Source organism: Cavia porcellus, unplaced genomic scaffold (assembly GCF_034190915.1).
Source record: "Cavia porcellus strain 051 isolate PalLab524CR breed Dunkin Hartley unplaced genomic scaffold, mCavPor4.1 scaffold_23, whole genome shotgun sequence".
In the NCBI taxonomy this organism is placed as follows: Eukaryota; Metazoa; Chordata; class Mammalia; order Rodentia; family Caviidae; genus Cavia; species Cavia porcellus.
In genome coordinates, this window is record NW_026947506.1 from 26393624 (window position 1) to 26405973 (window position 12350).

Sequence of the window (12350 nt, forward strand, 5' to 3'; positions counted from 1 at the left end):
AGCAACTCTGTGGGTCATTAATTAGTTTAATGTAGTGAAAGATCAGAATGAGAGGGCCCAGGAGGGACTTGTGGTCAAGAAACATGAGAGAAGCAGGGGTAGATTCACTCAGTCATCAAATATTTATTGACCACCCACTGTATGCCAAGTTCTCTTTGAAGAGCTAAAGATCCTTCACTTAAAGTTTTTATTTTCCTAGAGCCTGATTGAAGCATAGGGTAAAGCAGTTACCAACAAAAGAAGTTTTAAAAAATGAAATGTCAGACAACAAGTTCAGAGCAGAAAATAAGACAACATGATTTAATAGGGAGTGACATAGGATGGATAACCAGTGCCACTAAGTGGCCGCAGGATGGATGGGGTAATTTTCTCTCAAAGACACAGATGCTATATAAAGAAAAAAAGAAATTTTGAAAAACTATTGGGTTCCATTTTTTATGTGCTTAGTGTAGAGAATTATCAGGAAGTTTGAAAGGTTATGCTTATAAAATGTATATAACTTTAAAAATTATAGTAAAAAACACATTTGCTTTTAATTCTTCTTCAAATTCTACCCCTAACCTGGAATGTGCGTATCCTATCATTCTTGCCACTGTCTGAAACAGTTCTGAAAGCCTCTTTTGTGTCTTTAATAATGGTGTCATGTCTGCCTTGATGTCCAAACTCAATTCAAAACGTTTATCTGTCATGGTCATTCTTGACTTTGAGGAAGAACCAGAAGTTGCATGGTGCCAGATCTGAAGACTAAGATGGATAAGAACATACTGTAATATTTTTATTTGCTAGACATTACCATAAATGTTTTAAATCAATTTGGGACATCGAGACAACCATGTCAGCTCAACTAATGACATTCAGGAAAGAGGACTTGCACAACTGCTTCACAAAGTGGCATAACCAATAGAACAGGTGTTTTTGAAGTGAGGGGGGATATTCTGAGATGGCTTCACTGCAGCCTGTCTTTAGTGTAATAAACATTTGAAATGTAAACATTCACTGTGTGTTTCAATTATCCCTTGGATGGGGCTAGATACGAAACTGGAAAAGAGAGATAGAGGTTATTTCTATCTGAGGGGCAATGATGCTTTGAGAGTTGATGATTTCGGTAGCAAGACAGATCACATGGCAAGATGAGAGCCTTTGAGAACCCCAGTATTTAAGGAATATATAGAAGAGACTGGAGAAGCCTAAGAAGAGATAATCACAGAGGTATGTGATGTCTTGGAATAGTTGTATCACAAAAAGCTTAGAATGAAGAGAATTTTTAAAACAAGGCCTGGCAAATGTGTCATTTACAGTAGAAAAATCAAGAAGAGGAGGCCAAAAAATGATGACTTCCAAAGATGACCCAATTGACAGTGGCATCTCAAGCTTGAATACAAGCCCAGGAGTCACGAGGGGAGATGAGGAGGTAGGGGCTGTGGATATTAATTGTGATGGGCACGAGGAATAGTGGTTGCGGATACAGGAAGACAACTGGAAAAGAGAAGCCTTTGGAACACAGCTCCTGTCATTTTGGGAAGATGGCAGTGCTGGTGACAAAGGTGAGCGGGGGTGGGGTTAAGACTGAGAATTGTGTGGAGCAAGGAGAGGAAAGGACAAGGTGGGAGGATGTTAGTAGGACAACCAGACAGTGTGGAGGACTACACTGCAGGACCTTCACTTCATAAAGCAGAAGCTGAACCTGAGCAGGGCCTGGAAGAAAGGGGCTGCAGTCTCACAGAGGTTAAAACAAACTGTGAACAAGCATACAGCCATAAAGGAGTGAGGGTTCTCATAGCCTAATAAATCAGCTCAGCGAGTGCCCCTGGATCACCCCATTCAGAGATGGTGTAGTTGGATGGCAAAATATAGGACATGCAGGTGGCAGGATGTGTTTCAATAGGATGTTGGGGTCATGAGCCGCAGGCTTGTTTTCCGTTGTGTGGTCATACGGATGGATGTTGAGATCTGCTGTGTTAGAATGGGATGAAGGAGAGAGAGGGAAGCCCCTGAGCTGTTGTGCTTGGTGAATGAGGAAATGAGTGCAGCTAAAAGGCAGGTGTGTGAGCTGTGGGAAGGTCAGATGTGCAGGCCGTAAATCTCAGCAAGGTGATGTTAATGAGCTCAGAGTTTGCAGAGAGTTAGGAGAGAATGCTCCTTTTCTCACTCTGTCTGCATGGTAAGTGGGATGGTGGAGGATGCCTCTTCCATTTCTGAGGTGCTTAGGGGAGGCAGTGATGCCTTCCTCCAGGAAAGATGGGTTTTCTTCACTGACACGGTAGTGGGAAGAGTGTTATGGCCATTGTAATAAGCCCAGCTATTAATTCTTTCAATTGTCTCTCAGAGCAAGGAAGTGTCTAATAAAGAACTTCAGTTGATTTTGACAGCTAATCAGAAGGGAACTGGACATCATAGAGAAATCCTTTGGGGGAACTAATAATGTCTCAGGGTTCCTTTTTAGGAAAAACTTGTGAAATGAGCCTTTCAAGCAGATAATACAGGAACCGAGAACCTGATATTCTTGTAAACGTTTATGTCATGGCTGCTGACACTTGTCTTTTATAAACCAGGTATACATCAGATGTTCCTTTCCAGTGCAATGAGCACTGAGTGTGTTCATTTGCTCAGCCTCCATCTATCCATTCACTCACCCATCCATCCACCCAGCCTTCCAGCCATTCATCCATCCATGGAAAATTCACTGCATGCCTGCTGTGTCCCAGAGGCTGTATTAGGTGATGGCCTGTGATAATGAACTGGCCAAGGGCAGTCTTTACTTTCAAAGAGTCTTTGATTTCATAAATTGAAGAAAATCTCTTTATGATCATTGATTAAAAATTGAATACTTTTCTAAATAAATACATACTAGTTAATTACTGAATTCTACAAAGAAATAACACAATATAAGACAGATTCAGATGTTTAGTTACTCTAAATTATTTCTGGTACTGTACCAATTATTTCTCTAAATAACAATGGATAGTATTAAGTTATGATGTATTCTAGAAAATAATTAAAAATTTAAACGTAGAAGAATAAAGGTTCTTTTTTCTGCTTATATATCAAATTTTTAATATGTCTAATAGAAATGCCCTTACAGAACAATAACCAAGAAACCCACTGAGAAATAACAAAAAGAAGATGAAAATGTGGCTCCAAAGAAATGCAAATGGTCAATAAATAAATGAACAAAATGCATTAACTTTAATTAAAGTAATATAAATTTGGAAGTGGCCAGCAAACTTACAAAGGTTAGATACAAGGTAATATTAAAAATTGAGGAACTACCCATGGCCCAGTGGGAAGTTTGACAGTGAACATCCAAGCTTCCATCACTGGGCCTTTCATCAGCATCTGCATGCAAAGAAACCCACTGTAAGAAAATGAAAAAGATGTGAACAAAGTTTTAATCGAGGTATTTATTAGGATTGTGTTTATTAGAATGAAACATCAATTAAAATAATATATTTCATTAAACTTCAGTGACCTCCCCTGATTTATATCAATGTTCTGCTTTGATGCAGCATATCATTTAAGTAAACCTCGGTTTGTCCACTCTAGCAAGTGTTTGCAGCTGACTCTGGACCTGTTCCTGCCTTCTCTCAGCTCTGTTAGCTATTGTGTCCATATCCAGGCATTTTTGATATTTAATCGTATATAATCTTTGATAGTAACTGAACAGTCACACATGACTTCATAATTTGCTTCTGTGTCTTTCAGTTTAATTCCATTGTAAGCATGAACAGAGCATATGTTCCTTAATAAGCACTGTGAGTGCTCCTCCAACTGAGTTGTATGTCCGTAGGTGTTAAGAATAACTGTTTCCATGGACTAGGGTTCTAGAGAAATTGCCACACATCAGGCCCTAGAAAGACTTCTCTGCAGTCAGGACAATGAGTAGATTCTCTCTATGCGATATGGTCCGGAAGCCCTTGTGCTTTCTCCTTTCTGACACAGCTATTTATTTAGTTCCTTTCCTCTCCTCTGTCTCAGACCTGCCGAGGCAATTCTCACTGCTTGCACATAAACAGTCTTTGTGGCCTGGCAAGGGCCTCTGCTCTTGAGAACCATCTGACTTACGGGTTCCCATTTCACAGCCTCTGGTCTGACCCTTCTAAGTGCTTATCTGTCCTATACATTGTGCCAGAGGTTTCTTTGTTAATATGTATTTTATGCATGTGCACAAGTATGTGTGTAAAGATATACATTGTCCCTAGTATCTGCAGGGAATTTGTTCCAGGATCCCCCTGTGGGTACCAAACCCCACAAATGCTCATGTCCCTTATATAAGATGACATAGTATTTGCATGTAATCTACTGATATCCAGATGGGGCAGCAGTGGAAGGGAAGGAGAAAAAAAAACAGTTAAGATGTGTTATGTACATGTACCAACTGCCCACAGTGAATATAATCATTATGTACTAAATGTGTACTAAAAATACTTTTTAAATTTAAAATCATTTTAAATTAAATTTTTTAAAGTTTTTAAGTCATTTTAAATGAAATCATCTAAATTATTTATAAACTTTGCACAATGAAAATACTATCTTGTTTAATGACAACATAGTAATAATGAGAAACAGAAACTCCAACTTGAAAAAAATACTACAAAACTACTCTGATAAAAACAGCATGGTACTGGAGGAAAAAAACAGACCTGAGAATGGAACGGATTACAAGATGCACAAACAACTTCAAACATACTTACCCACCTTATCTTTGATAAAGGGCTAAGCATGTTCATTGGGAGAAAGATAGACTTTAATAAACGGTGCTGAAATAAAACTAGTTTTCCAGGCACCAAAGACTAAAACTAGACCTATGTCTGTCATCAGGCACTAAACTAAATCAAAATGGATCAAAAGTCTATATATTAAAACAGAAACACTAAATCTCCTAGTGACAATAAGCAGAACTGTTGAAGACATAGGACTAGGGCAGAGATTTCATGAACAAAACCATGAATGCACAGGAAAGAATCAACAATGGAGATCACATCTTCTTTTAAAAAAAAAAAAACTTTCTCACAGTAATTAAAATCATCAAGAGAGTGCAAAGACAACCCACAGAGTGGGAAAAAATTTTAACCAGTTGTCTCTCAAAGGACTAATATCTAAAACATATAAAGAACTGAAAAAAATCAGACCCCGCCAAATCAAAGAACCAATCCAAAAATTGGCATCTGAGATGAATGCATACCTCTCAGATGATTAAATACAAATAGCAAATAAATATATGAAAAATGTTCAATAACACTGATAATTCAAGAGATGCTCATTAAAACAGTGCTGAGATTCCATGTCACCCTAGAAAGAATGGCTATCATCAAGAAATCAACCAATTACAAATGCTGGAGAGGCTGTGGGGATAAAAGGGACCCTTCTCACTGTTGGTAGCAGTGTAGTTGGTAGAACCATTGTGAAATCAGTGTAGAGATTTCTCAAAAAACTGGAATTACTCTGACCCAGATATTCTGACCCAGGTACACTCAGGGTATCTTCACAGAAGAATTAAAAACCATCATACCACAGTGATACATGTGCACCCATGTTTATAGCAGCACAATTTGTAATAGCTAGATCTTGGAAACAACCCAAATGCCCATCAACTAACGAATGGATAAAAAAGATGTGGTATTTTTATACAATCGAGTACTAATCACCTATAAAGAAGGATAAACTTGAAACATTTCTAGTAAATGAATACACTTTGAGATCACACTCTTAAGTGAAATGTTACATTGTAAATATCACATTGTCTTCCTGGTGTAACAAAGTGAGAGTAAATAAGATCCAAAATATACCATAGATATTGTGAAAACAGTAAGAAATAGTTCAACAAAGGAACTAGGAAGATGCAAGGGATAAAGGAAGGACAGGAAAGGGGAAAAGTGATTAAAAAGGATAAAATGGAACCAGCTTTGTAAATAAGGGGAGGAAGGGTTTAAAGGAGAGGGAGGCAGTGGGTAAAAAGAGAAATCAAGATATGTCACATACAGGTACAAACTCCCTATGATGAATATGATCATTATGTATATCTAAATTGTACCAATAAACTTAATAAAAAGGAAATATCTGTGTATACTTAATGGAGATGCAGTTTTTCTCCTAAAATTTTTGATCGATGTTAGTTGAATCAGAGGATGAGGATCTGTAGGTATAGAAAGCCCGCAGTGTGCACACATCTCTGTATGAATAACTACATGATTTGAAATCTATTAAAAGAAAGATGCATGAAGCCAGGGTCATATGTCCACTGTGGTGATAGGACGTGAAGATTAAATATGATGTGGTAGGAATTTAAGGCACAGGTAAGCCATGGAAGCAGTAAGTCTTACTGGTGCCATGGGTTTACCACTCAATTATGATTCGGCTTCTGAATCTCTAAATTAGACTAAACCACTTACTTCCAGCACAAAGCATCGTGGCTCTAAAATACAAAATTCATACTTAGATACCATTTCTCATCAAATACTCCGTGATATTCTGTTGTATTTTCTCACTTTGTGTTCAAATACTGGTTCTCCATGTAGTAACTGCATGACTTTAGATGACTGATCCTTTAGTCTCTTAGTTTTGTTGGTAAAATGGAATCACTGTTGCAGGAGGTAGTTTAACAATTAAGTAAAGAAGCATGAAAATAGCTAGTCAGCTGCTGGTTCTATTAATTTTGATCACAATGGCACAGCCATCCACATCCGTCCTTCTCACTGCAAGGTGCAGCCCGTCTGGAAGTTCATTCTTTTTCTTGTCCTTTTATCTCATTGTGCAAATAGGAAGCCTGCCTGTCTCATGCCTGAACATGTTATGAACCCTCTAAATAGATGCTATCTCCTGTGTTAGATCTATCTAATCTTTCTGATATCTAAGTCCTTGATTCTTAATTGAGATTTAGAATCTAATTAAACAACCTGGGTGCTGCGGTTAGTTTTGAGAATGCCATCCAAACAAAGACATGAATTAAAGTAGTTATTTTCTCCAATGCAATCAGAAAGATTGTGTTAATACAGAGGGCAAAGATTTCTCACTAGAGACACAGAGGATTTATCCTGGGGCCCCAGACTGGGTCTGTATTTCTGGTGAATTTACTCTTAGGGACCTAAAATTAGAGAGCATTGTGACTTTGCTTTTGTGCTACAGCATCCTCCGGTGAGTTTCTGTACAAACATGTTTGAGATCGTGACAATGGGCAGCTCGTGTTTCTTAGTTTTTCAGTAATAGCACACAGTGACTTTTGCCCAACAATTGCAACTCATGTATACGTTTTCTATTTCACTGTATTATATACAGCTGGGAGTTCAAATATGTAACACTGAAGCTAAACCACCTGTGTTGTGTAAAAATGAAAAATAACTTTCTTAATCTCAGAAGCATATAAGACACATAGCTAAAATATAAACAAATTCTCGAGATGCTTGTTCCTAAAGTGTTAAACCAGTAATGTCAGTGTCATCTAGAAACTTGGTGGAAATGCAGATTTTCAGTCTGTAACCCCAGCCCTACTGAATCAGAACACACACTGCTACATTCCCTGGTGATGTTAATGTACATCAAAGTTTGAGGGCCACTGTCTTAGGATGGTGACTGGATTTTAAGAGACACTGTGCTCCTTGCCAAAAAATGTTTTTCTGGTCATTGACTAATAAGGAAAAGTTGTGCGTAGTCTGAGTTGTCTTATTTAAACCATTGTTATTTGAACTTGTATAAAGAAAACCAAGTATGTTTGTGGTATATTTTATTGCCATTAAAATCTGCTTTTGCTAACAAATCTCTCTTTTTTCATCTCTCTGTATTTCTGCATGGTAGACGTGTTGGATTTTATGTTAACACGTTCAAAAACGTTTCCAGCCTAGAGGCCAAGTTTCACAAGGAAATTGCAGTGGTGAGTAATGCTGATTATTTTTCCATTTGAAAAATAAAGGAAGATCTGTTTTGGAGGCCAATTCATTGGCTTAGCTTTATCCCAAGTATTCTTCATTTAGCACATGTCTTGTAGTAGTGGCCCGCTTATTTCTCTCTGTAATATTTGTATAGCTTCCTGTAGTGACTATATAGTTTCTATATATTTTGGAGATTTGGTCCTAGATCTCAGCCTTGTCTTCCTTTTCAATCTGTTTTTAAAAGTCACGATTTCAAGTGGCTTTCTAGGATGATGAAAAAGTAGTCTCAAAATATTCACAAAATCAGCAGCTATACTGTGGATTGATGTTTTCTAGTTTGATGGGGGTAGTTGTGGGCTGTTTTTAATGGAATCAATATAAGTAGCAGGCTTTTATTTTGCGCTGTGTACTCTGGTGTATAAATATATTTGGATTGTTTTAAAAGTTTTTCGTGTGTTTAGTTTGTTTCGGTTTTAATGTGGGTTTTCCTTTTGAATACTTGAATAAAAATGTTGAGTGTCCCAAGGCCTCCATAATTCTGAGAGAGTCTTACTTTCTCAATAAAGAGCTTCTTGGGGAGGACAGGGAGGCTATGCTGTATTGGCATTGTGATGACTTGCAGCTAATAGACAAGTGGCCTCTGTCCCCCTAGCTTTGCCACAAGCTGTTTGAAGTGATGACAAAATTAGGTGACCAGCACGCCGACAAGGCCTTCACCATCCAAGGCGCCCCCAGGTAAGCCGTTGCTCATCAGAGCCAACTTCATTTCCACACACCTTTAACACAATGCTGGCTAAAATTTCTGCATTCTCTGTGAAAGTTTCTGCTACTTTAATTTGATTTTCTTCATCAGTAAAAGTCTAAAAGGAGCTTTTCCATCTAGGGATTGACCCCAGCCTTAAATCTGTAGTTTCACATTTACTTCTGGTTTTCAGATACGTCACCAGGGTTCTTGTGGCTGCAAGAGAGTTAAGTGTTTTTGTCTTTCTCTGTCTTTCTGTCTCTCTGTCTCTCTCTTTCTGCTTTACATGGGACCTGAGAGCAATGCTAATATATAATTTCTACGCCCACACATGTTACTTTCTCTAACAAAGAAAAGAATTCCCCAAACTCAAGACAGTCGATACTGGTTTTTAGCGTGGTTGCTGATATTTGTGGTGAATCCATGCTGGGGAGGTAAAGAAGTAGGTGAGACTCTCCCAGCATCTTAAGAGTATCTGAATTCTGCTTTGTTACTGGTTCATTGCATGTGGCTGCTATAAACATACCAGTCAAAGATGCTAGGGGCCTTGTGATCCACAGGTGAGCTATCTAACCTGCCAGGGTTTGGTTTTGTACCAACTTTCTCTTGTGATTTTGGAATTGTTTCTATTCCATCCTCTCAGGCATTGTGTCCCCAAGGAATGCAGGTTAGCTTATCCTAAAGTTGGAAAAGATCCAGCTTTTAGTATTATGGCTGAAGTTAACTTGCTTTGTTTTCCTTGAGTAAGTCTAATAACCTCTTTGGCTAAATATGTAATTATTTTCAAATCAATAAAAAAGTAATATACCTTTGGGCTAAATGAATTTCAAAGTAATAGAAAATTCTGACTTCCTGTATTTGTGATGTTAATAACAGTGCACACACTTAAACCAGTGCATTTATAGAAACACACATAGTCATATACATGTCCCAGTAGGCACTTGGATTAGTGGATGTCTCTGGAGATTGCTGGTTTTCTTATTCTAGGGCCTGTAATCTCTACAATGCTTGCTCTGCTAAGACAGCAGAAAGTGTATCTTCTCCCTGAAGAGTAAGAGCATGGTCTGAAATAATACATGAGGCTAAATGTGTCAGTGTTATTTCAGTATGGGGCTAAGAACAAAAGAAGAGTTATAACAGGAATATCAAAATGACTTTGGGATGTTTCAAACTGAAGTACAACAAAAATCTAAGGGTTGCCCCCTTACATGGAAATGCATTTAAAAATTCCAGTGTTGCTGAATCAGATGAAGTGAGGATAAAATAGGTCATGGCTACTTAACAAATGTTCTTTAATTTTTTCCATTTCCTCTGCAGAGCGAAGTGGTGAGTAACTTAGAGGACTCTCTATAGAGCATAGACTGGGGCTGTTTTCCATCATAGGCCATGATTGCTAACACATGGCCCCAATCTTGTGCCTATTTCTGAAGGACCCAATTCCCTCTGATATGTAGACATACTGCTGTGTATCTGCTCTTTTATTTTAGGCTATAGATTCTGTTGCTTCTGACTGTAGACTTTAGAAATGCTTAGAGAGTAAGATGTGTCCTCAGCACTATCTTAGTCATCAAGCTTAGCTGTCCCCTATCCTCTGGCCTGAGGCTGAGAACATAGTAGATTCTCAGTGAACATTACTGGCTTTCATCAGTTGAAGAATGTATTTGCACTGTTCAAGGTGTCTAAGTTGAGTCATTGTTTTGTACAGTGTAAAAAGAAATAATGAATCTATTTCAAATGATATCAGCAAGCCCATTCCTACAAAAGTTTTGCTCATTTTCTCCTAAGATGCCTTTGAATATAAAAAGTGTAGTTTTCTGTGTAGATTTTTCTGTAGTATATGACATGCCAAGATTCTCTTACTGATCAAATGTGAAACTACTTAAATTAATCCACCATAGGCTGGGAAGACTCTTTAGTGCTTTCTTGGCATAATGGATACACAAGAAGTTTGTGTAATTTAAAACCTGAATTCAGATCCATTCAATTAGTCCCAATCTTTACTATTATTATTATTATTAGCACCAGGGACTGGTTTCAGGGAAGACACTTTGTCCATGGCTGGGGGGATGATGCTTTGGGGTAGGAAGAACAGATAGATGGTTTGAGGATGCTTTAATTGTAGTTTATTTATCATGCATTCAGATCTCCTTGCTAATGTTCATCTGCATCTGCAGCTGCTCCCCAGAGCTAGCATCGCCACCTCAGCTCCACCTCAGATCATCAGGCATTGGATTCTCCAAAGGATCATGCCACCTAGATCCCTACATGGACGGTTTGCAGTAGGGTTCTACCTCCTATGAGAGCCTAATGCCCCACGGTTCTAACAGGAGGTGGAACTCAGGAGGTGCTGAGGAGCACTACAAATACATATGAATCTTTTTCAGCTTACCTATTAGTCTTATTGTGCAACCCAAGTTATTAATGAGCAGTGAACTATATTAATCTATGGTCCAGAACTGGGAATCCTGCTCTAAATCACTGAGGGATATTGGATTTTATTTTTTTAAACCTCTGTTTGCTCCACTCTTCTTCCCTGCAAGTGGGGACAATAATGCATGTCTACTGTGAAGGCAGATAACAGATGAGCAGGATCTGGCTCACAGAGTATAGGAAGTGGCACCATTTATCACTGTGTCTAATGACCAAAATAAACTGCAAGCAGAGAGCCAGGTAGCAGACAATACCTATTAAATGTCAAGATTTCTCTGTGATGGAGCATCCAGATCAAATGAATCCCATTTCTCAGAAGGCCTTTTGCTTAATTCCATGTTTGTGTAGTGATTCGGGTCCTCTGCGCATTGCAAAGACGCCGTCACCTCCTGAGGAGCCTTCACCCCTACCCAGCCCAACAGCCAGTCCCAACCACACGCTAGCACCTGCGTCTCCTGCCCCTGCACGACCCAGGTCACCTTCACAGGTATGAGGAGAGCACATGTAACAGGGAATAAGGGAACTCATTGTGATTACCGTTAAGAAATCCGTCTTTTTATTTAACTTTTATATTCTGATAATGCTCAATGTTTGACTTTCTCGAGATTTAACATCTCAACTTCTTCAGACTAGCATGCCCACCTCCTCTCTCATTTCTTGCTCTCAAAATCCTCTTCAGGTGGGTGTGTAGCTCATTGGTAGAGTTCTTGTCTAGTGTATATGAACCCAGGGTTCAATCCACACTGCTGGAAAAAGTATCTTTTAATCATTCAAGATTCTTTGAAACCATTTTCCTAGTATTTTTGATTATACTTAGTATAAAACCACCACGAGAAAATTAATGTTTATATTTAATTTCACACTAGTAGCTACTTGATAAAATTATGTGCATCAAATGATCAAAAATGAGATAGTGAAAGCTAGGCAAACGTGATAAAGAAAAAAAATTTCCATCCTTATTTTTTTTTTTTTACTTTGGATGACAATTAAATTCCTACGTGAAAATCTTGAGTTCCTAGTACAGCAAAAGCTTTCCTGAGTACACTAAACTAAGAAGAGTCACATAGAGATATGTGCAACAGATAAACTTGTTTTATCTCAAAATTATGAGTGGGAAGTGAGATGAAAGTTGCCTAAGTTGATCTCAATGATTCAAAAGAAAAGTTGCCTGATTTTAGTTTTAAAATTCTATTTTATTGCTGAAAGGAGAAATAATTTTCAGTATACTTATGTGAAGGTATTGCTTTAACATAACCTTAAAGGACCTGCAGCCCTGTCTGTGCTTGTGTTGAGAAAGACTACCATCTTATAGATTA

The 12350-nt window shown here is 38.2% G+C and overlaps 1 protein-coding gene across 4 annotated transcripts in view; it reads left to right on the forward strand.

The window, feature by feature from the left end:
* Window positions 1-12350, forward strand: part of Amph (amphiphysin) — a 211326-nt gene that overhangs the window by 150842 nt on the left and 48134 nt on the right. For all 4 annotated transcript variants that reach the window (XM_063233940.1, XM_063233941.1, XM_063233942.1 and 1 more), the window contains exons 8-10: window positions 7789-7864; window positions 8515-8597; window positions 11383-11521. In XM_063233940.1, the coding sequence (XP_063090010.1) occupies window positions 7789-7864; window positions 8515-8597; window positions 11383-11521 (298 nt within the window). The remainder of the gene's footprint in view (window positions 1-7788; window positions 7865-8514; window positions 8598-11382; window positions 11522-12350) is intronic.